Source organism: Vicia villosa, linkage group LG5 (assembly GCF_029867415.1).
Source record: "Vicia villosa cultivar HV-30 ecotype Madison, WI linkage group LG5, Vvil1.0, whole genome shotgun sequence".
Classification (NCBI taxonomy): domain Eukaryota; kingdom Viridiplantae; phylum Streptophyta; class Magnoliopsida; order Fabales; family Fabaceae; genus Vicia; species Vicia villosa.
In genome coordinates this window covers 147,632,677-147,657,561 of record NC_081184.1, presented here as the reverse complement: position 1 = coordinate 147,657,561, position 24,885 = coordinate 147,632,677, and the positions used below count along the sequence as shown (strand labels likewise).

Here is a 24,885-nt window from a genome sequence, read left to right as displayed (position 1 = left end):
TAACTTTGAGCTAATAACGACCGGTTTACTTCCCTCTTCATCTAAAAATACATACTTCAAATGAGTTGGGAGCAATTTTAATTCTAGCTTCGACTCTTTCACTTCTTTTTTCAGCTCCAAATCCTCCACTTTGTCTTCTTTGTTGGATGTGTTGCCACCTTTCTCCAATTCTTTTAGAAACAACTCAATTTCTTTTTCTTCTTCTTGAGTGAGGACATTAAATGAATCAACAAGAGATCTCTCTAAAGGGTTAGAGAGATGAATTTGGCTCGCCACTTCTTCGACACTTGCTTCAGTTACATCCATGCGAAAACAATCATTCTTGTCTTTGGGTTGTTTCATAGCATCAAAGAGGTTAAAACATACCTCTTCATCTTGGACTCTTAGCTTCATTATACCGTCGTCGATGTCAATCATCATCCGGGCTGTTTTCATGAATGGTCTTCCAAGAATGATAGGTGAATCTTTATCTTCTTCCATATCAATCACCACAAAATCTACCGGAAACAAAAATTTGTCAACTTTCACTAACATGTCTTGTGCAATTCCATATGGGAGAGTGGTAGACTTGTCTGCTAGTTGCAAAGTCATTCTTGTTGCTTTCATCTCAATATTTCCCAGCCGCTTTACTATTGATAAAGGAATTAAATTTATGCTTGATCCGAGATCAATCAATCCATTCCCAATATTTTGATTTCCTATTGTGACCGGTAAAGTAACTCTTCCAGGATCTCTCGCCTTTTGAGGGAGGCGTGATATGATAGCACTACATTGTGCATCAAGTATAATAACCTCTTCTTCTTCCGGTCTTTTCTTCTTTGTCAAGATATCTTTCATAAATTTCGCATATTTTGGCATTTGGGCAATAGCTTCAGAGAATGGAATATTAATTTGTAGTTTCTTAAAAATTTCCATAAACCTGGCATATTGTCTAGCGTTGTCTTTCTTTGAAGGAGCATGAGGATATGGAAAATGTTGACTTGGAATCGTGTTGTTCGCCATCTTATCTTTAGCACTCCTTCTTTTTAATTTCTCCTTCTTGACATCTCTACTCATATATTCCTCTTCAGCCCCCTTGTTAATAATTTCATATTCTTCATCTTCTCCATCATGTTTTTCATCTTCCTTTTCTTTATCGTCTTCGACCTCATTAGTTTCCGTCTCATCCTTTCCACCTTTTTGTCCAGACCTTGTTACCACTGCTTTGCAATGTTCCCTTGGGTTCTCTTGAGTGTTGGCTGAGAAAGTTGCATTTGATTGATTAGTTGCAATCTGCTTAGCAAGTTGGCCCACTTGAGTTTCTAAACTCTTTATAGCTGCTTCTTGATTCTTTTGATTTGTCATGGACATTTGCATAAATTGTGTCATAGTTTCTTCTAGCTTTGATTGTCCTCCTTGTTGCGGTGGTGGTTGAGTGTACGGTTGGAAGGCTTGTTGTTGATACCCTTGATTCGGTGGCCTTTGTTGGTACCCTTGATTGTTATATCTTGGTGGATAACCTTGTTGGTATGGCTGATTTTGATATTGATTCGGCCTTTGTCCTTGGTTATTATTCATGTAATTCACTTCTTCTTCTAGCACTGGTGGACAGAATCCTGTTTGATGATCTCCCTTGCACAATTCGCACTTAGCAACTTGATATGAATTAGATACCCCGTTCAGCTCCTTGATCTGTTGTGGTAATTTAGACATTTGTTGTGTCAAAAGTTCCACTTGTGAAGTTAGAAATTTGTTCTGGGCAAGTAGAGCATCACTGTTGTTTAACTCCAACATTCCGGGTTTCTTATCTCTTACCGTTCGATCATGATTGCCTTGACGATCATTTAGAGCCATTCGCTCTATTATCTGAGTAGCTTCTTCAGGTGTTTTGGACATGAGTGAACCACCAGCTGTGGCGTCCAAAAGTGTCTTGTTTGTAGCTGTGAGACCGTTACGGAACATATGGATTTGATCGACGTCTGTAAAGCCGTGTCCTTTGCACTTTCTCAACATAGCTTTATACCTTTCCCATGCTTCATTTAAAGATTCATTACTACCTTGAGAAAATACTGCTATTGCTGTTTTTGCTTCGAAGAATCGGTTTTGAGAGTAAAACCTTTCCAGAAATTTTTCTTCCAATGTGTTCCAATTAGTCATCACTGCTTCGGGTTGATCCAGATACCAATCTTTTGCCTTAGATAGCAAAGAGTGTGGGAACAACCTCTTAAATAATGCTTCCTCATCAGCTTGAGCGACACCCGTAGTACCCGCTAACTCATAGAATCGAGTAAGATGCGTGTACGGGTCTTCATGGTCCAATCCGGCGAAAGGACTTGCACAAATCAATTGTATGATACCGGTCTTCAGTTCTGTCGGTCGCCCGTTGGCGGCAGTTCTAGCGAACTGAGGATTGAGTCTTGGACTATTAGCACATGGACCATTAGCAGCCATGTTGACAACAGTAGGTTGTATAAAAACTTCCGGTTCTTCCTCCGTGAATAGTTCGTGAAAGAAGAATCCTTCTTGCGACTCGTCAATGGTTTCAAGTTGTTGTGACGATGTCGCGGTTGCGTTGTCTCTTGCTTTTGCTATGTTTCCTCTTCTTCGTGCTTTGCTATTTAACCTCCTAGCGGTCCTTTCGATCTCAGGATCAAAAAGAAGTTGATCGCTAGAAACTTTGCTGCGCATACACGATCTTCTGCAAAAACTAGCAAACACGTGAAACAACCAAATAGAGAAAATAAAACTTAAAACTCAAAATAAGAACTATTGCAATGTGTGCAATATTGACACCAATCCCCGGCAACGGCGCCAATTTGTTGAAAGTATTTGTGGGTAAATATTTTCTGTAATATATCGTATCCACAGGGATTGGTTAATATCACTGCCGTTCTATAGTTGTTTATTTTGAGTTAGGAAATTTGGTTTGGTTTGTTTTATACTTCTAATAATATCAAAAGCAAATAATAAAATAAAAGCAAGTAAAGGACTTTGTGTTAACAAATAAAGAAATATGTTGAGCCTTTAGGGTTCATCAACCTAATCCTATACAATTATCAATTAATTCACAATAGAACAATCCTTTGAATCATTATCTTCACTTATCCTCAAATAAGATTCCATGTCTGCAAATCAAATTGGATAAACTTTTATCGGTATGAGATTCGATCTCTCCAAATATCAATATCGATAATAGTAATTAAGAACGATAATTATGAAAACCCAATCACAATTCCATCTCTGCAAATTATAATTGAATCAATATAGTAACCTAGGGCAAAAGTAAAAATCCTCTCTTTCGATCGAAGATTCAACAATGATGTAAATTAAAACAAGGTTTCTTATTGATAATAACTTCAAACAATTGTTCACAGGAATTAATCAATGGTAATGTATATTCATAGGTTAACTACTACCTTAGACTCAACAAGAGGGATTTAGCTCTCCATAGACATGAAGAACACACAAGAATTAATGGAGGAATTCATCTTCATCAATAGAATGCCTTCAATTGGTAAAGAATTGGCCTTCAATTGTTGTTCTTGATTGCAAACTCAGAATGCTCTCCTAATTTCGCTCTTCACAAAGTTCTCTAACTACCCTTTTTCTCTTGGAAGCTAGGGCTTTTAAACAGAATTTTTGGGCTTTTAACGCCGAGGCCGCGGCGCGGCAACGGGCTGGCGCGGCGCGCCCCTCAAACAGAGATATTTTCGCGGCGCAAGGGAGAACTCTCGCGGCGCGACCTTTGCAAAAACCAACTTTTTCCTTTGCCTTTGAGACTTCAAGCTCTCTATCCTCCTCATGTTCTTCTTAAGTTCCAATTCAGCTCAAAACCTGCAACAATAACACCCACAAGTGATTCGATTTGCTTTACACATGAACTAAACTTATTCAGTTCAATTCTTCATAAAAACCTATGGATTCATCACATTTTGCATTGGTTTGGAGACTAAATCACTTCTATTAACACATGAATTTACCATTAATTTACTCCTAACAAACTCTCCCCAACTTAGAGTTTTGTTTGTCCCTAAACAAAATTACTTACCTCCAGCAAAGTTTATCGACAATCATGCAACAAGTTTTTTTTCAAAAAGTTTTTCTCAAGTGGTTCAATCTAGTAACTAAGTCAAATACTCCTCTTCTACCAGCAAACTCAGAATATACACATGAAACAAACTTTGAAAGCAACTTACCTCCAGAAGTTCAAAACACTACACAATTGTAATTGAATCAGCACTAATCACTCTCATCAAAAAGTATGATGAATAAAAGAGGGGTTAAACACTCATCCACACAATTAAATCAACAAAGATCCATATCATACGTTCACCGAATTATTAGCATCAAGTCCTGTGGAATCTGAGAATCAGAAGGTCTTTCTAGGGTTGTAATGCGGTTTAGATTCAAAGAAAAGAAGATAATCAAGGGTTGTTCCTAATCTAGGGAAGCATCCAAATCATAACTCATTCCTTCTCCTCTATAACTTTAATTCTCTCACCCGTTCATCGTTTTCCATTCGTAGCTTGGTTTTTCTTTTTCATCTTTTTTCAACAAACGTTATATTCAAACGGTGTTCTTTTTCCAAATTTTTTTTTTCAAGCTACGACTTCTTTTATCTTTCACCGATTACCACATGTACTTACTCTTCTTTTGAATGTGACTCTCCCCAACTTGGAGATCAACCTGTATTTAGATTATATGAATGCTCCCCTACTTTCTAAAAAAGGTCAAAGAGACAACACATCACCAAATTTTATGGTTGATGGTCCAAAACAAAACTTTTTATTGAGATCAAACTTCACCAGCTATTTCCTTGGTGCATATTATGATACTTACCCTGACCTCAGGCTCAAAGAATGGTTAGCAAAGGATCACACTCTCACAGAAAAAAATAATTTTTACGGTGGAGTCGGCTCAAAGAACTCTCAAATTAAAACAATTGCCTAAATCACTTCCACAGATTACCACAGACGATGCAACAACCGGTTTAGCATGATACGAACAAGTCAAAATAATTGATGGTCTCCTGCATATAGTAAACAATGGAAAGCTTTCCTCACAATGGTTAAGGCTAAGCTGATCCAATAAACAATGTACCATAAAGAACTTCTGACAGTATTTACCAACACTTTAAGTTTCATTGCACACATTAAGAGTTTGAGTTTAAAAATTCATACTTGCTTTGTTACTTATTGAAAAAGAAAGTGAAACTGAAAAAGTTTGAACATTCACTTCCTACCACTTTCATACATGTTGCTTCATTGTTGATACTTCGCTTGAGATTCTCGCTTTGTTATGGGACCACCTACTCTAACTGGGAGTACAAAAAAAAACTAAAACTGAAAGAAACAACGAATTGCAATACTTAACATAACTTAATTCAAATAAAACAAGTCATAGTGACCACTAAGGTTCACCAGAGTCTAGATCAGATAAACAGAAAAAAAAAACAGCAGTCTTATCATCAACTCAATTACCAACACAAAACAATTTTTCACTCACTCGTACATCACCTCTCAAATCTCAAACAAACATGGCATCAATATCAGCCTCAATATCCGCCTCATTCTCCTGGCCTTGGTTATCAGCCCCAGCAGTACCACCTGCATCAGCACCTGTACCACCACCTGCATCCCCCCAACAGGAAAAGGGTTGGTCTCCGGCCAACCACAGTAAGTGAAATAGCTTTCCCTGGTTGGGAAAGTTCTCTCTTCAGGAGCTACAGACAGGTTCCTGAATTGTTGCTGCATCGCATCATGCAGAAAAATCTGGGACCTCTGATTAGCTTCAAACATAGCGGAATAGTAATGATGGGCTACCAGAGGGTCAAAAGGGACTGTACTACCCTGAGGGGGTGCTGCAGGAACAGAAGGGCCAGCTGGAGGAGAATCGGCTGCCTGATCCCGGTAGTATGGCTTTGCACAAAACCTGTCAATAAAAACATCATCAATAAAAGTGTTAATAACGTGATGTCCCTGTCCAGGAATTTCCACTCCGGCGTCTTTACAAAGACCCATAATCAATCCAGGTAATGGCAACACACATTTGGCATTAATGCCATGTTGTGTGTCACTCAAAGCAGCTCGTCGCAATTCCTGCGAGGGGATGAAGGCGACATCAACAGTGTTTTCCGTCATGATTGCGGTTATTAGGAAAGCCACATCAAGGGGAATGGTAGTGACATGAGTCCTTGGCCGGATGTTGTAGAGGATCACTGATAGAATTCCCCTTGCTTGAATATTCAAATTCTTCCTGTTGTAGTGGGTTGGGTTCCCTTGCCGACTAAGCTCTGGTCCTCGCCCCCTATCACAAATTGTCTCTGTCATCAACTCCACCATGCTGGCACAATTGTTGACATTTTGCCTGTAAAAGCATTTTTCATTCTCACCCAATTGGAGAGGTTCCCCTAAAAACTCACTGATTGACTCTCTGTCGAATGCCACAGTCTTGCCTCTCACATAGGATTGGTATGAATACGCGACAGATTCATCAGTAGTCTTGATGGCATTGGCATAAAATTCCTTGACTATGTCGTAGTCAATTACAGTGTGTGGTTCAAACACCTTCTCCCAATTCCTTTCTTCTAGAAAACCCCACAAATTAGCATAAAGGCCATCCTCATCTCCCCGAGTTACAACAACTTTCTCAGCCAAGATGGTTCTAGAGCCCAGAATCTTGAACCTGTCGGCTTGAGCCCGACCTAAAAACTTCTCAGATTGGTTGCCCGTAGCACGCGATCCGCGAGGACCTGAGCTTGTTGACTTTGTGCGTACTCTCTTGGCTGGGTGCATCTGCAATGATCACAACAAAAGACAAAGCAGCAGAAAAAAAAATCAGAACAGAAAATTTTAAGAAAAACTCTCCAGTCGCGGCGCGGCTGCGGTTCCCCGCGGCGCGGCTGCGGCGCATCTGAAAACTCTTCCCTGCCTGGGGTCTGTGTTTGGATCCCCAATATTGCTGAACAGACCATGATACAGCATTTGCACAACAATTTGATGTCACCTACCCTAGGGTTTTGCTTAAATGCGACTAGATTCCTCCTACCTAAGATTTAGGGTTCTTTGCAGAGAAAGAACTTATTAGCACACAAGAGTGAAAAAGGAGGGACATACCTTATTGAGGATTGATTGATGATAGGATTTGGAACGAAGATGAACGAGAGTGAACCAGAGTGTGAGATTTCGCTCTATGGGTGTGGTTGAGTTTCAAAAGAGAGAAAGGGGGAACTGAGCAGTTTCCAAATAAACTGAATATATTATTCTTTTCGCAGCACCGCGGCGCGCAAGGTTACCCCCGCGACGCGCAAATATCTCTGTTTGGCGTCGCGGCGCGCACTTTATCCCCGCGGCGCGGTCTTTTAAAAATTTTGAACATTTTTTTTTTGTTTTTTGTTTTTTTTTGCTGCTTGTTTCCCCACTTCACTCTTTTGTAACTTCCCTTGTGCTGATGGCACTGATTGATGATAACTCATATAAAGACAAAAATTAAAATTAAAAGAAAATTACTTAAAATGAAAGATGCTTACTCTGTTGGGTTGCCTCCCAACAAGCGCTTCGTTTAACGTCGCATGGCTCGACGGTTAAACTCCTTTGACTAGGAGTTCAACAGGGAGATTGTGCATACTTCTCTATCAAACTCTCCCCCAAGATAGCTTTTTAACCGTTCTCCATTAACGGTCCAACTGTCTTTGGTCTTACCATCTTCAATAGTAATGGCCCCGTAGGGTTTAATTTCCTTGATTATAAATGGTCCTGACCATTTAGACTTCAATTTTCCTGGGAAGAGCCTGAGCCTGGAGTTGAATAGTAATACAAGGTCGCCCACCTTGAACTCTTTCTTTTTGATTCTCTTATCATGGTACCTTTTCATATTTTCCTTATACATTTTATTAGACTCATATGCTAGGTACCTGAATTCCTCAAGTTCATGGAGTTGATTCTTCCTCTTCTTATACGCCAAACTATCATCTCTATTGAAGAAACGAAGGGCCCATAGTGCTTTGTGCTCCACCTCCACCGGTAAATGACATGCCTTACCATAAACCATTTGAAAAGGTGATGCACCAGTTGGCGCTTTGTATGCTGTCCTATATGCCCACAAGGCATCATCTATCCTTACCGACCAATCTTTACGGGACTCTGACACTGTCTTCTCGAGAATGTTCTTGATCGCTCGATTTGAAATTTCTGCTTGCCCGTTGGTTTGGGGATGATAAGGTGAAGCTATCTTGTGGTTGATATGATATTTGTCCAGCACTTTTGCCACCTGTTCATTAACAAAATGAGATCCACCATCGCTTATGATCACTCTAGGCATGCCAAAACGTGTGAATATGTTACGGTTTAAAAATTTTAGCATCGTTTTGGCATCCGCCTTTGGTGTAGCGATGGCTTCGACCCACTTGGAAACATAATCCACTGCAACTAAAATATATTCGTTAGTAAAAGAAGGAAGAAATGGCCCCATAAAATCGATGCCCCAACAATCAAAAACTTCTACTTCAATGATGGTTTGAAGTGGCATCTCATCCCGTTTACTTATCCCACCAACTCTTTGACATTTGTCACAACTCTTTGCATGGTGATGGGCGTCTTTGAAAATTGTTGGCCAGAAAAATCCGGATTGGAGGACCTTTGTTGCTGTCCTCCATCCATTAAAATGACCACCACTTGGTGAATTATGACAATGCCACAAGATTTGTTGGGCTTCTTCTTCAGTAACACACCTTCTTAGAATTCCATCCTTACCTATCTTGAACAAGTATGGGTCGTCCCACACATAGTACTTTGCATCGGCTAACAACTTTTTCTTTTTGTTCCAGTCAAAGTCCTCCGGTATCATACCGATTGCTTTATGATTAGCCAAGTCGGCGAACCAAGGTCTTGTTTGTATTTCAAAAAGTTGTTCATCCGGGAATGTCTCATTTATTTCAGCTTCTTGGTTGGTGACATTTACATTGACCAACCGAGATAAATGATCTGCTACCACATTTTCTGACCCTTTTTTATCCCGGGTTTCTATGTCAAATTCTTGTAAGAGAAGGACCCAACGAATGAGTCTTTGCTTCGAATCCGGTTTGGTGAGCAAATATTTTATGGCTGCATGGTCAGTGTAAATCACCACTTTTGACCCAATGAGATAGGATCTGAATTTTTCAAGAGCATACACTATAGCTAAAAATTCTTTTTCTGTGGTAGCATAATTGACTTGAGCGTCATTTAGCACCTTGCTTGCATAGTGTATGACATGAAAAATTTTTCCTTTCCGTTGGCCTAACACCGCACCTATGGCATAGTCGCTAGCATCACACATAAGTTCAAAATGGTTTTTCCAATCTGGTGCTACTATCACAGGTGCGGTAGCTAGCCGTTCTTTCAGGTCATTGAAGGCTTTAACACAAGATTCATCAAAATTAAAACACGTACCTTGATTGAGTAAATTACTCAAAGGTTTGGCAATCTTGGAAAAATCTTTAACGAACCTTCTGTAGAATCCTGCATGACCTAAAAAGCTTCGTACTCCTTTGACATTTATTGGAGGTGGTAGCTTTGAAATTACCTCCACCTTGGCTTGGTCTACTTCAAGTCCTCTTGAAGATACTTTGTGTCCGAGTACAATTCCTTCTGTTACCATAAAATGGCACTTCTCCCAATTAAGAATCAAATTGGTCTCAATACACCTTTCAAGTGCCACGTCCAGATTGTTCAAGCATGTATCAAACGTCTTTCCGAACACTGAAAAGTCATCCATGAATACCTCAATACTCTTTTCAATAAGGTCAGAGAATATGGCTTGCATGCATCGTTGAAAGGTTGCTGGGGCATTGCATAGTCCAAATGGCATCCTCCTATATGCGAAGATTCCAAATGGACATGTAAATGCTGTCTTCTCATGATCTTCTGGGTTGACTACGATTTGATTGTATCCGGAATATCCATCCAGAAAGCAATAGTAATTCTGCCCCGATAATCTCTCAAGCATTTGATCCATGAATGGTAATGGAAAGTGGTCTTTTCTCGTTGCTTTGTTGAGTCTCCGGTAATCTATGCACATGCGCCACCCGGTCACAGTTCTAGTTGGTATGAGTTCATTCTTGTCATTCCGGATTACCGTCATGCCTCCCTTCTTTGGAACAACTTGTACTGGACTTACCCATGCACTATCAGAAATTGGGTAAATCATTCCTGCTTCTAGGAGTTTGATCACCTCTTTCCTTACTACCTCTTTCATTGTTGGATTTAGCCTTCTTTGTGGTTGGGCCACTGGTTTGAAGTCTTCTTCTAACATAATCTTGTGCATGCAATATGCGGGGCTGATACCTTTCAAATCTGCCAATACCCATCCGATTGCTGCTTTATTCTTTTGAAGGATTTGTATGAGTCTTGCCTCTTCTGTAGCATTTAACTTTGAGCTAATAACGACCGGTTTACTTCCCTCTTCATCTAAAAATACATACTTCAAATGAGTTGGGAGCAATTTTAATTCTAGCTTCGACTCTTTCACTTCTTTTTTCAGCTCCAAATCCTCCACTTTGTCTTCTTTGTTGGATGTGTTGCCACCTTTCTCCAATTCTTTTAGAAACAACTCAATTTCTTTTTCTTCTTCTTGAGTGAGGACATTAAATGAATCAACAAGAGATCTCTCTAAAGGGTTAGAGAGATGAATTTGGCTCGCCACTTCTTCGACACTTGCTTCAGTTACATCCATGCGAAAACAATCATTCTTGTCTTTGGGTTGTTTCATAGCATCAAAGAGGTTAAAACATACCTCTTCATCTTGGACTCTTAGCTTCATTATACCGTCGTCGATGTCAATCATCATCCGGGCTGTTTTCATGAATGGTCTTCCAAGAATGATAGGTGAATCTTTATCTTCTTCCATATCAATCACCACAAAATCTACCGGAAACAAAAATTTGTCAACTTTCACTAACATGTCTTGTGCAATTCCATATGGGAGAGTGGTAGACTTGTCTGCTAGTTGCAAAGTCATTCTTGTTGCTTTCATCTCAATATTTCCCAGCCGCTTTACTATTGATAAAGGAATTAAATTTATGCTTGATCCGAGATCAATCAATCCATTCCCAATATTTTGATTTCCTATTGTGACCGGTAAAGTAACTCTTCCAGGATCTCTCGCCTTTTGAGGGAGGCGTGATATGATAGCACTACATTGTGCATCAAGTATAATAACCTCTTCTTCTTCCGGTCTTTTCTTCTTTGTCAAGATATCTTTCATAAATTTCGCATATTTTGGCATTTGGGCAATAGCTTCAGAGAATGGAATATTAATTTGTAGTTTCTTAAAAATTTCCATAAACCTGGCATATTGTCTAGCGTTGTCTTTCTTTGAAGGAGCATGAGGATATGGAAAATGTTGACTTGGAATCGTGTTGTTCGCCATCTTATCTTTAGCACTCCTTCTTTTTAATTTCTCCTTCTTGACATCTCTACTCATATATTCCTCTTCAGCCCCCTTGTTAATAATTTCATATTCTTCATCTTCTCCATCATGTTTTTCATCTTCCTTTTCTTTATCGTCTTCGACCTCATTAGTTTCCGTCTCATCCTTTCCACCTTTTTGTCCAGACCTTGTTACCACTGCTTTGCAATGTTCCCTTGGGTTCTCTTGAGTGTTGGCCGAGAAAGTTGCATTTGATTGATTAGTTGCAATCTGCTTAGCAAGTTGGCCCACTTGAGTTTCTAAACTCTTTATAGCTGCTTCTTGATTCTTTTGATTTGTCATGGACATTTGCATAAATTGTGTCATAGTTTCTTCTAGCTTTGATTGTCCTCCTTGTTGCGGTGGTGGTTGAGTGTACGGTTGGAAGGCTTGTTGTTGATACCCTTGATTCGGTGGCCTTTGTTGGTACCCTTGATTGTTATATCTTGGTGGATAACCTTGTTGGTATGGCTGATTTTGATATTGATTCGGCCTTTGTCCTTGGTTATTATTCATGTAATTCACTTCTTCTTCTAGCACTGGTGGACAGAATCCTGTTTGATGATCTCCCTTGCACAATTCGCACTTAGCAACTTGATATGAATTAGATACCCCGTTCAGCTCCTTGATCTGTTGTGGTAATTTAGACATTTGTTGTGTCAAAAGTTCCACTTGTGAAGTTAGCAATTTGTTCTGGGCAAGTAGAGCATCACTGTTGTTTAACTCCAACATTCCGGGTTTCTTATCTCTTACCGTTCGATCATGATTGCCTTGACGATCATTTAGAGCCATTCGCTCTATTATCTGAGTAGCTTCTTCAGGTGTTTTGGACATGAGTGAACCACCAGCTGTGGCGTCCAAAAGTGTCTTGTTTGTAGCTGTGAGACCGTTACGGAACATATGGATTTGATCGACGTCTGTAAAGCCGTGTCCTTTGCACTTTCTCAACATAGCTTTATACCTTTCCCATGCTTCATTTAAAGATTCATTACTACCTTGAGAAAATACTGCTATTGCTGTTTTTGCTTCGAAGAATCGGTTTTGAGAGTAAAACCTTTCCAGAAATTTTTCTTCCAATGTGTTCCAATTAGTCATCACTGCTTCGGGTTGATCCAGATACCAATCTTTTGCCTTAGATAGCAAAGAGTGTGGGAACAACCTCTTAAATAATGCTTCCTCATCAGCTTGAGCGACACCCGTAGTACCCGCTAACTCATAGAATCGAGTAAGATGCGTGTACGGGTCTTCATGGTCCAATCCGGCGAAAGGACTTGCACAAATCAATTGTATGATACCGGTCTTCAGTTCTGTCGGTCGCCCGTTGGCGGCAGTTCTAGCGAACTGAGGATTGAGTCTTGGACTATTAGCACATGGACCATTAGCAGCCATGTTGACAACAGTAGGTTGTATAAAAACTTCCGGTTCTTCCTCCGTGAATAGTTCGTGAAAGAAGAATCCTTCTTGCGACTCGTCAATGGTTTCAAGTTGTTGTGACGATGTCGCGGTTGCGTTGTCTCTTGCTTTTGCTATGTTTGCTCTTCTTCGTGCTTTGCTATTTAACCTCCTAGCGGTCCTTTCGATCTCAGGATCAAAAAGAAGTTGATCGCTAGAAACTTTGCTGCGCATACACGATCTTCTGCAAAAACTAGCAAACACGTGAAACAACCAAATAGAGAAAATAAAACTTAAAACTCAAAATAAGAACTATTGCAATGCGTGCAATATTGACACCAATCCCCGGCAACGGCGCCAATTTGTTGAAAGTATTTGTGGGTAAATATTTTCTGTAATATATCGTATCCACAGGGATTGGTTAATATCACTGCCGTTCTATAGTTGTTTATTTTGAGTTAGGAAATTTGGTTTGGTTTGTTTTATACTTCTAATAATATCAAAAGCAAATAATAAAATAAAAGCAAGTAAAGGACTTTGTGTTAACAAATAAAGAAATATGTTGAGCCTTTAGGGTTCATCAACCTAATCCTATACAATTATCAATTAATTCACAATAGAACAATCCTTTGAATCATTATCTTCACTTATCCTCAAATAAGATTCCATGTCTGCAAATCAAATTGGATAAACTTTTATCGGTATGAGATTCGATCTCTCCAAATATCAATATCGATAATAGTAATTAAGAACGATAATTATGAAAACCCAATCACAATTCCATCTCTGCAAATTATAATTGAATCAATATAGTAACCTAGGGCAAAAGTAAAAATCCTCTCTTTCGATCGAAGATTCAACAATGATGTAAATTAAAACAAGGTTTCTTATTGATAATAACTTCAAACAATTGTTCACAGGAATTAATCAATGGTAATGTATATTCATAGGTTAACTACTACCTTAGACTCAACAAGAGGGATTTAGCTCTCCATAGACATGAAGAACACACAAGAATTAATGGAGGAATTCATCTTCATCAATAGAATGCCTTCAATTGGTAAAGAATTGGCCTTCAATTGTTGTTCTTGATTGCAAACTCAGAATGCTCTCCTAATTTCGCTCTTCACAAAGTTCTCTAACTACCCTTTTTCTCTTGGAAGCTAGGGCTTTTAAACAGAATTTTTGGGCTTTTAACGCCGAGGCCGCGGCGCGGCAACGGGCTGGCGCGGCGCGCCCCTCAAACAGAGATATTTTCGCGGCGCAAGGGAGAACTCTCGCGGCGCGACCTTTGCAAAAACCAACTTTTTCCTTTGCCTTTGAGACTTCAAGCTCTCTATCCTCCTCATGTTCTTCTTAAGTTCCAATTCAGCTCAAAACCTGCAACAATAACACCCACAAGTGATTCGATTTGCTTTACACATGAACTAAACTTATTCAGTTCAATTCTTCATAAAAACCTATGGATTCATCACATTTTGCATTGGTTTGGAGACTAAATCACTTCTATTAACACATGAATTTACCATTAATTTACTCCTAACAGCTATGGTGTTTTCCGACGATAGGTGGTTTGACAGTGGTAGACTATAATAGCGGCAACACGTTTTTTTACGGCGGGTGTGGTGGTGGTTGGATTCCCAATGATTTCTGTGTGACTCTTTAAGTTTAGGTTTTGTTATTAAGCTATTCTCCCTTAAACCCTAAGTTTAGTTTTTAATAAGAAAACAATGTTAATAACATATTATCTTTATTTGATCTGTTTAGGTTTTGAACTTTTGGGAACCAACATTACTTTTACGCAAGTCTTCAAGGGTGAAGGTTTTTTTTTAATAAGCAATTTATATTAAACCGGAGTATAAGGGATACCCCAACCGATTACAAGGCGGAAAAAAAACTACAACTCAAAACAAGTGAGCGGTAGTATATTCCACACGTGGAAATTACAATTAGAGGCTAACTTAATTCTAGAATAAAGCCATTTCCAAGAAATAAACACAACCTCCGACATACATTCGGTGAAGCTAAACGAATCATTCTTGAAAATGATACCATTACGCCTATTCCAAATGCTCCACACCGATGCTAACCAAATCACCGTAACTAAGGATCTCTTGACTAAATTCTTCACCTTCTCAAACTCAAAGAGAAACCCTTTGAACTCATCCAAAGATAAATCATCCACGGGACCTATCCACTCATACACCTTTCTCCAAATAGCCTCCACCACTAAACAACCCCTGTAACACGGTGAACTGACTTTTATTTTTGTAAGCAACAATGTTGCGGTGAGCAAGAGTCGCCACCGACTTTTATTTTATCCAATTAGGAAAGGTATAAAAGAACAGGAAAGACCTTCTTTAAAAAGAGATTGAGTTCGGGGGGTAGGTTATGAAAAGGGAAGGTGTAAGCACCCTTTTCATCCGTAGTTATCTACGGGCTCTTAGTTGCTTAGCTCACTTTGATTTGTTTGAAATGTTTGAAAGAGTGTCGTGTGTGTTTAGAAAAACAGTTTGATTTTGAAATGTCTGAAAAGACAATGTTGAAAAACATGGTGTGAAAAAGCGTTTGAAGTTGAATTGTAGTGAGCAAGCACTTAAGAGATACCTACCCTAAGTTCGAAAGGTCTTTCCCATACTTTAAAGTTTTCCTTGGGCGATAGTACTATCCATACCATATGAGGGTAGGTAGCCCTATACATTGGATGTGCGGGTCATCGAAGGGTCATCGAATCGTCATAGAGACTATCCATACCATGAAGAGGGTAGGAAATCCTATGAGATGTGAATAGTCATAGAGGCAACCAGTAAAGATACCTTAGCAATCCGAAGGGACTATCATCATTTATCGAAGGCGACTCGAGGGACGAGATCATTTCATCGTAGGCAACTCGAAGGGACTATGATCTTTATTTCGAAGGGACAATGATGATTTTTAATTGTAGGCAACATGTGCTAAGGTATCCCTACGCTTCAAGGGACTTGACTATCATTTTTCGAAAGGCAGCGTAAGAGGGGAAACCCTAAAGGTGGGTGAGTGCGAGTGTGTTAGATTCGAGTATTTATCTTGAGTTAAGGTTAGCTAGCGATTTATTTTATCTTTCCATACAATCCTAAGCATACATCTAAACAGATAATAGTAATAGTAGCAGTTATAATGTGCGGAATGTAAATGGGGAAACATAAATCTACGCTATTACAAAAATGTCCTTGCAACCTATACATCAATTTCTAATATTTTAAATAAAAAGTTTAAATGAATAATTAAATAATAATAAAAAAACAAACATGCGTCATTCATCGGAGTTTTGAGAAGAGAAGAGAATCGCGGGAAATTAATCTTAAAACATGTGAGAATAAACCTAAGTTTACTAAATTAATTACTTAATTAGTTATTAAATGGAAATTAAATTAATTAAAACTTAATTATTAAATTAACTAAGTCCAAGTCTATTTTTTTTTTAATTTTTGGGTTGGTTGACTTTAATTTAAAAAAAAAAACAATTAGGATAAATTAGTAAAAACCAAACAAGAAAAACAAATAATAAAAAAAAAAACATGGGCCAGGGGTACAAACCCAAAAGGGAGTGTGAAGAGCTAGCAATTAAGCCCATGGTTGAGAGAGGATCCAAGGCGTGTGATCCAGTACATCGCGCGCATGCTGGCTCATAGTAGGTGTGCATTCAGGTGCTTCAGATCTTTCTCAGTGGAGATCCAAGGGCAGAGATTCTGGGATGCATGGTGGTCGTGTATGAGAGTGTAACGCTGAATCTGCAGGAAAATTGTAAGATGCAATTTATAAAAAAAAATAGATGTCTTGCGTGGGGCTCGAACACCTGCATTCAAGTTTGTTAGCGACTGCAATTTGCCAAGTCTGCTGCGATGTTTAGTCGTTAGTAGCATAGCATCAAAACATAAAATATGAAACTTGGAAGCACATGTGAGGTTTCAGCAAATATTCAACGCATGGGCCCAGTCTGTGCGTGAAGGGCCAATCAAAATAGGGGAGAGAATCTGGAAAACTGACCGTCCAATAGAATAAGGCCACGCGCGGTCAAACTTTCAAAAGCACTATTCATCATCTTCATCCTTGTTTCATGCGGATTCAGCCACGAAATCTCCTGCGGATTTTGTTGCGGAACACCCCTGGAAAATCAAAGCCTACAAAACACAACATGAAAGAGAACAAGAATAGCCCAGACCTATGTAAATAAGTCCCTTGAGTTCGGTGATGGTGTTAGTTTCGGCATAAAAAGGCCGCATATATGAAAACGAAGAAAGAGTTCTTCATGGCTTCAACAATGGCAAACGACAATCCTTACGATCATGGCCCCATGTAACGATCTCATCCTGCTCTAAATGGCTAAAGGAACGCATTAATACTTTCAAACCGTTTTAAAACACACACAATCATGGAATACAAGAATCAGAAAACATGAACAAAGTTATGATTATGCTATGTATATATTATGTGCTAAACCTCATGGATCTTACCTCACCCTTTCTACTTAGTGTCTTGAGGACGTGATATGATTATGGAAATAGCTTGGAACTTGCTATGGAGAAAGATTTCTCTTGCCCTAGGTGTGTGACTTTCTTGGAATGCTTGGACGTGTTTAGGAGGCTAGGGCTTCTCATCCTTGGGGGCTGCATATGTTATTGTTAGAAAGTATAGGATAAGTATTTTTAGTATCGTCTCCTCAGGGATTGATGCGATATTATCGCCGTTCTACAGCTTAGTGTATTTTGAGTTAGGATTCGGTATGTTTTTAGTGTCATGAAAGATAAATAGCATGAAAAGAAATTAAAGACAATAACTAGGGTTTTAAAAACGGTTTAGTAAAACTGTGTCAAGATTAGTTTTCGTCAGCTTGCTTTTGTATATACTCTGATGATCATGTATATGAACATATCAATGATTAATACAATCACGTATCCTCTCAATACTGTTTATCTCTAAAGCAGTGTCGTGATTGTTATTATATTAACCGTCAGATGATCTCTCATGCCGACAGTTGACATAATAACCTTTAAAGTTTGATACAAGTGATTATCAACTCACAAATCTATCTCTAGAGTTTGATTGTTGATAGATGAATACCCTTTTGGTCAAGATTTGAAACATATCTCTCAATAGTGTATCAAAACAACATATAAACATGAATACAAAGATATTCACCATATATTAGTCACCAACAAGGTTCATATACAAAAGATCAAGCTAAATACATACTTTACAAGCTAACTACCTCTAATCTTGACACATGAGAAGTTTAGCTATCCATAGCTTCAACAACAAACATCAATACAAGACCTCCTAGCATAGAAATCCAAAGATGATGAAGAAATATGCTTGAGAAATCTTGAATATGGATGAGTTTTTTTCTTCTTTCTTCTCTTGCCCTAGAGTGTGTGTTGTTGGAATGAAAAAGTGACAAGATAAGATCACAAAAATATCTCCAAGTGCCTAAAAGTAGCCACTTGAAAAAGTACCGCCGCTTAGCGCCATGACGGCCGCTAAGCGGTCCTCAAAAAATATCTGGTTCCACGCTGGAGGCCGCTAAGCGGGATTAGGCCGCTTAGCGGAACTTGCTGAGCACAAAATCTTCCCTCGCCACTGGAAAGCGCGCTTAGTGGCCGCTAAGCGGCCCTTGCTGAACCAAAATTCTTCCTTTGGTCTCCAAACTTGCTCCAACATGTCTCAATACCTCCATATACTTCCCAAAGTGCATAAAACCTACAAAAAGCAAAAGAAAAGCTTATAATTAAGAGATTTACTACCAAACTAAATGTTATTTATTTACACTATATCATACCAAAATTAAATGGAAAGAGTGTGAGAAAAGTTATCAAAATACCACAAAAGTTATCAACAAATATTCACATTTTGGATTCTAACAACTCTCCCCAACTTTGACCTTTGTTTGTCCTCAAACAAGAACAACTCAACAAGCACAAAAATAATATTTACAAAGTTAGCAACATAAAGAGAATGGTTCAAACTTGACTTACTTGCATGCTCCATAACCATACCTTGCTTGTACAAGATCAAAACATGAATATGAACTAGGTTCTAAATACAAAAACTTCATCACACTTGCATTATTCAAAATAATGTTCAAACTTGAATCACCTAGAATCAACTTAAAAAATGAAGGACAAAGTGCTATAATCATGCTAGCACAAAGGACTTATCACTCTCCCTAACAATTGTGCACATTCAAGACAATTCATACATTCATCTAACTAAGTACCCAAAATGATAGAAGCAAAGATCACGAGGGCTTTTTCGGTTGTAACTTGGCTTGGTTCCAAACAAGTGACATTTCTACAAGGCCAATGAATCAAAAAGGGACAATTGCATGAAGAGCATTTATTCAATCACACTATTTACACAAACTTTCTTATTTCTCCCTTTTGACTTAACAACACTACAATGCATTCTTTCTTTTGTCTTTTGATTTTTCATCTCATTGAACTTTTTCTTTTCTTTTTCATATTATTCTTTTTCTTTTTGAATGCATTGTTCTATTATACCACCATTTCCTTTCTTTCTTTTCTCAAGTAAACTCCTCTCTCCCCAACTTTGAACAATTCAACAATTCCACATAATCATGCTCTTCATTTAAGGTTTAAATGTAATTGGGTTAAGTGTCTACCAAAGAAAATATTTTCCAAGTGAGTCAAAAGTTTTCTCTATTTGCTTTTCTTCAACAAACTCAATAAGGAAGTACTTACTAGCTTGTCGGTTCTCATTCAACTCACTTGGCAAAATCAAAATTTAAGGCTCAAAATTGGTTTCAATTGATCACACTCTCACATGTGGCCTTTTGGAAGGTGGTTTTTCTCGTATTACACAAAAAATTGCCTCGATCACTTCTAAGTTCTAACACTTTAAACAAAGCAGATTAAGCATGAATCGTCCCAGTTAACATCAATTGCTAGCACAGACAAAAGTCTATAGTACACAATGGAAAGTCCTCTCACTTATGTAGTTATGTCCTAACTAGATTCAAATATGAACAAAATCTTTCACATGCAAAGTGATGACAAGTTTTTGTATAAAGCACCTAAATCATATTCACACTAATATCTACAAAGCAAGAAAATCGTTACCTTAGCATGCACCGCATCAAGAGCATTATCATCACCATCAAACTTTGATGTTACCACTCTTTGATAAGACTTTGCTTGCTTGAGTTTTTTTCTATTCATCACAAGGACAAACAACAAAAATTTTCTTATAATTACTAATATTATGTTCAAACACAATTACTACTATTATATTATTAGTACTATTATTATATTTACTATAACTATATTATATAACTACACAAACTTAACACTATAGTAAAAACACAAAATATAACACACACCTAATATAATATAATATATTAGAGACAAATTGCCAATGGCAAATGCCTCAAAGATGTCTTAGTAGCACCATTTGCTACTTCATTACAACAAAACAAAACACATCCCTAAGGATGGTAACAAAATAATCCAACAACTAACTATTCAACGGAAAATTAAAGTACTAGTAAACAAACACAATAAAACATAACAACATCACCAAATGATATGCATCATCACTCATCACCATCCTCCTCTTCTTCGTGGTTTCCTTCATCACCTTCTTCTTCATTAACTCCTCCCCCATTCCTAAAGAATGGCCTATCCTCCGGATAGTTACAAATGTCCTCATACTGCTCATTTGTAGTAAAAGATGTCACACTGGAAGGATCGCTCATCTTCAGGTACAAGCGGTGCAAAGAGTCGTGAATGGTAGCCTCCGACCTGCGCAAAGCATCCATATAATCCCAACTATACCTGCAAGCCATTTGCTGATTATACCTTGCTTGGCCGGCAGGAGGAGCTACTGCTTCAGGTTGTGGTTGAAAACGACCCCTTCCCCGTGGAGAACAAAACCGAGCAACATAATGCTCATCCACCTTGCTAGTGATAGTCATCTGAACCTCATCTGGAATCTCCACTCTAGTTCTCCTGCACAATCCCATAATCAAAGCAGGATAAGGAAGTTGACCTGCAAGTCGACTCCCTAAAGAGTGCCCACTAGAAGCCACCTCTCGCATCTCATCAGAAATGAGCTGAGCAATGTCAATCTCTATACCTGTCATCATAGCAAATAACAAACAAGAGTTAGGTAAAGTGAGATCACTGTTGTGGCTCTTCGGCTTCAAGTTGTTCAGAAGTAGGGTGAGGTAGAGCTGAGCCATCTGATTCATGTTCCCTCGGTCCATCTTCACTGGTATGCCAGATGGGTTAAGAGAAAAACCACGACTCTCAAAAGAAAGAGTCTCAGCTACTTCATCCATGTTCCACTGCCTTGCTCTATGTATCCTTGCATACTCACACCCATTTTCAGGAAGGTCTAAAGGATCACCAAGATAAGAGCTAATGGCAGCCCGGTTGAATGAAATCACTCTCCCCCTAACAATGGTTTTTCTCACATACTTCGTATCTTCTGTTGGCATCGCATTAGCATAAAATTCCCTTACAATATCCACATTGATACGAGTACTTGGCTGCAAAAGAACATCCCACCTACGATGATGCATGTTTTCCACAAATTGCCTATACTCCCCATTGGGCTTAAGGTCAAATATTTTCTCAGTTAAAATTTTTCTGCCACACAGCCGTCCAAACCACTCTTGGTGTTCAGCACTCAAAAATCTTGCACTGTCGAATTGAGGTGCTTCAGGAACGGGAGCTTGTCCAGAACTAGAGCCTGGAAACCGTCCTCTTTTGCTTCGGTTTTGTCGAGAAGCCATCTGCAAATTACAACAAAAAGCACACCACACTGTTAAACACATAATATTGCAGTTAAACATAGCTAACTAGTTGTCCTGGACCCGACTTTGAATGCTTGAACAAGACTGAACCAGAAACAATTATTTTTCTGTCATCAGCATCCGCCGCTTAGCGGGGTCACGGCCGCTTAGCGGCCCTGCGATTTCTCAGAAAAATTCTGCAGAAATGCAGTCTGCTAAAGCATGCTTCTCCTACAATTTCTTCACTTCTTCTACATCAACAATGGCAACCAGTGATGAATGCACTATTACCTCTACTCCTAATCACAAAACTAACCTAATTTACACAAACTAGGGTGTTTAACACACATTTTTCAGAAATTCATTCACAAGAACAACAATCTAATTACAATCTAAACCTAAAATCTACAAATATAAACAATTCTAAACATCACCTACTACTACTATCAATTTACACAAACTATTTCAAAGAAAAGAACAACATTTACCTTGCACAACCAAATGAACAAAGAGAATTGAGGGAGATGAGATGAACACAAGAAATTCCTTCAAACAATGAATGCAAAGGTTGAAAGGGGAAAGGAGGGAACTTGGAGACTTGAAAGTTTTGGAAGAAATGAGGTGGCTAGGGTTTTTGGCCGCTCAGCCCCTCATAACTTGCTTCCCCATTGAACTGGGCCGGGTCAGACCCTTTGGCCCACATTTTTTTTTCTGCATTTTTGTGTGGCCGCTTAGCGGTGTGATGGCCGCTTAGCGGTATCAGTAAAATGCTGTTTTTCAGCAGCAAACACAGCAGTCCCCCAAGCCCCGATTTTTCCCGACTTTCCTAACAGTCATAACACACACAAAACAAGAAATACTTACAATGTTGGGGTGCCTCCCAACTAGCGCTTTGTTTAACGTCGGTTAGCTCGACGGTCCGAGGCGGCTTTACGGATCAAAAATCGGAACGGCTTCCGAACTTCGATCGACTTCACCACCAAGATACGGCTTGAGTCTTTGACCATTCACAGTCCAACTTTCATTTGTCGTCGGATTTTCAAGCACAACCGCTCCATAGTCTTTTACTTCTTTGATTCGGAACGGACCCGACCACTTCGACTTTAATTTACCCGGAAACAACTTCAATATTGAATTAAACAATAGAACCATTTGGCCTTCTTTGAACTCCTTCTCCACAATCTTTTTATCATGATACCCCTTCACTTTTTCCTTGTAGATTTTGTTGGATTCATAGGCTTGTAATCGCAATTCTTCCATTTCAAGCAATTGCAATCTTCTCATTTCACCACTTGCCTTAGGATCAAAGTTAAGCAACTTCAAGGCCCAAAATGCCTTATGCTCCAATTCTACGGGTAAATGACAACTCTTCCCGTAAACCATTTGAAATGGAGTAAAACCAATCGGTGCCTTGTATGCCGTACGGTAAGCCCATAAAGCATCATCCAACTTTTGTGACCAATCCTTTCTTGACGAAGAAACTGTTTTTTCCAAGATTCTTTTGATTTCTCGGTTGGAAACTTCGGCTTGACCATTAGCTTGTGGATGATAGGCCGTGGTTACTTTGTGCTTCACACCATATTGTTGTAAGACCTTTTCAAGCTGTGTGTTGCAAAAATGTGAGCCACCATCACTAATGAGAATCCTTGGTGTTCCAAACCTTGTGAAAATGTTTTTCTTCAAGAACTTGATTACGGTCTTTCCATCCGCCTTCGGACATGCTATTGCTTCCACCCATTTTGAAACATAATCAACCACAACCAATATATACTCACAACCAAAAGATGAAGGAAATGGTCCTACAAAGTCTATTCCCCAACAATCAAACACTTCCACTTCTAACATATTTGTCAATGGCATTTCATTCCTTTTACTCACTCCACCACTTCTTTGACAATTGTCACAACTTTGTGCATGCAAGTAAGCGTCTTTGAATAACGTCGGCCAATAGAACCCGGATTGAAGAACTTTTGCCGCCGTTCTTTGCCCACCATAATGCCCACCATAAGGTGAATTATGACAATGCCACAAGATTCTCATTGCTTCCTCTCTCGTCACACATCTTCTTAGCACACCATCCACACCAATTTTGAACAAGTATGGATCATCCCACACATAGAATTTGGCATCATGGAGAAACTTCTTTGTTGCACTTTTACTCCAATCTTCCGGCATCCAACCCGATGCCTTATGATTAGCCATGTCAGCGAACCACGGCCTTTCTTCCACCATGAACAACTTTTCATCCGGGAATGATTCCAAAACCTCTTCTTCTTTGTTTGTTACCTCTTCATTCACCAACCTTGATAAATGATCCGCCACCAAGTTTTCCGCTCCTTTCTTGTCTCTAATCTCTAAGTGGAATTCTTGTAGCAATAATATCCACCTAATGAGCCTTTGCTTTGAATCCGGCTTGGTAAGCAAATACTTTATCGCTGCATGGTCAGTGTAAACAACAACTTTTGAACCAATTAGATAGGACCTAAATTTTTCTAACGCATATACAATAGCTAGTAGTTCCTTTTCAGTTGTTGCATAATTAATTTGTGCTTCATTAAGAACCTTACTAGCATAATGTATAGCATGAAAAAATTTTCCTTTTCTTTGACCCAACACCGCTCCTACCGCATAATCACTAGCATCACACATTAGTTCAAAATCAAGTTTCCAATCGGGTGCTATGATTATGGGTGCGGTGGTCAATCTTTGCTTCAATTCATTAAAAGCTAAAAGGCATGCATTATCAAAAACAAAAGACTTATCTTTGTTGAGCAAGTTGCTCAAAGGCTTAGCAATCTTTGAAAAGTCTTTGATGAATCTCCTATAGAATCCCGCTTGGCCTAAGAAGCTTCGGATTCCTTTGACATTCGTTGGCGGTGGTAACTTCTCAATAACCTCCACTTTTGCTCGGTCGACTTCAATTCCTTTGGAAGAAACTTTGTGACCAAGAACTATGCCTTCGGTAACCATGAAATTGCATTTTTCCCAATTGAGGACCAAGTTGGTTTCAACACATCTTTTCAACACGGCATCCAAATTCTTCAAGCAAAGATCAAATGAAGCTCCAAAAACGGAGAAGTCATCCATGAAAACTTCCATTGTCTTTTCTATGAAGTCCGAGAAGATAGCTTGCATACATCTTTGAAAAGTGGCCGGTGCATTACACAATCCAAACGGCATTCGCCTATAAGCAAAAATTCCAAAGGGACAAGTGAACGCCGTTTTCTCTTGATCTTCCGGATTGACCGAAATTTGGTTATACCCGGAGTAGCCATCCA

General features: G+C 39.0%; 1 protein-coding gene across 1 annotated transcript in view; it reads right to left on the bottom strand.

Moving 5' to 3' along the window:
* Positions 1-24,010, bottom strand: part of LOC131605698 (uncharacterized) — a gene marked incomplete at its 5' end in the record, with an annotated part of 28,888 nt that extends 4,878 nt beyond the window's left edge. The window contains 3 exons of the mRNA XM_058878025.1: positions 9,213-9,925; positions 22,770-23,513; positions 23,637-24,010. Of these exons, the coding sequence (XP_058734008.1) occupies positions 9,213-9,925; positions 22,770-23,513; positions 23,637-24,010 (1,831 nt within the window). The remainder of the gene's footprint in view (positions 1-9,212; positions 9,926-22,769; positions 23,514-23,636) is intronic.
* Positions 24,011-24,885: the final 875 nt, after the last annotated feature.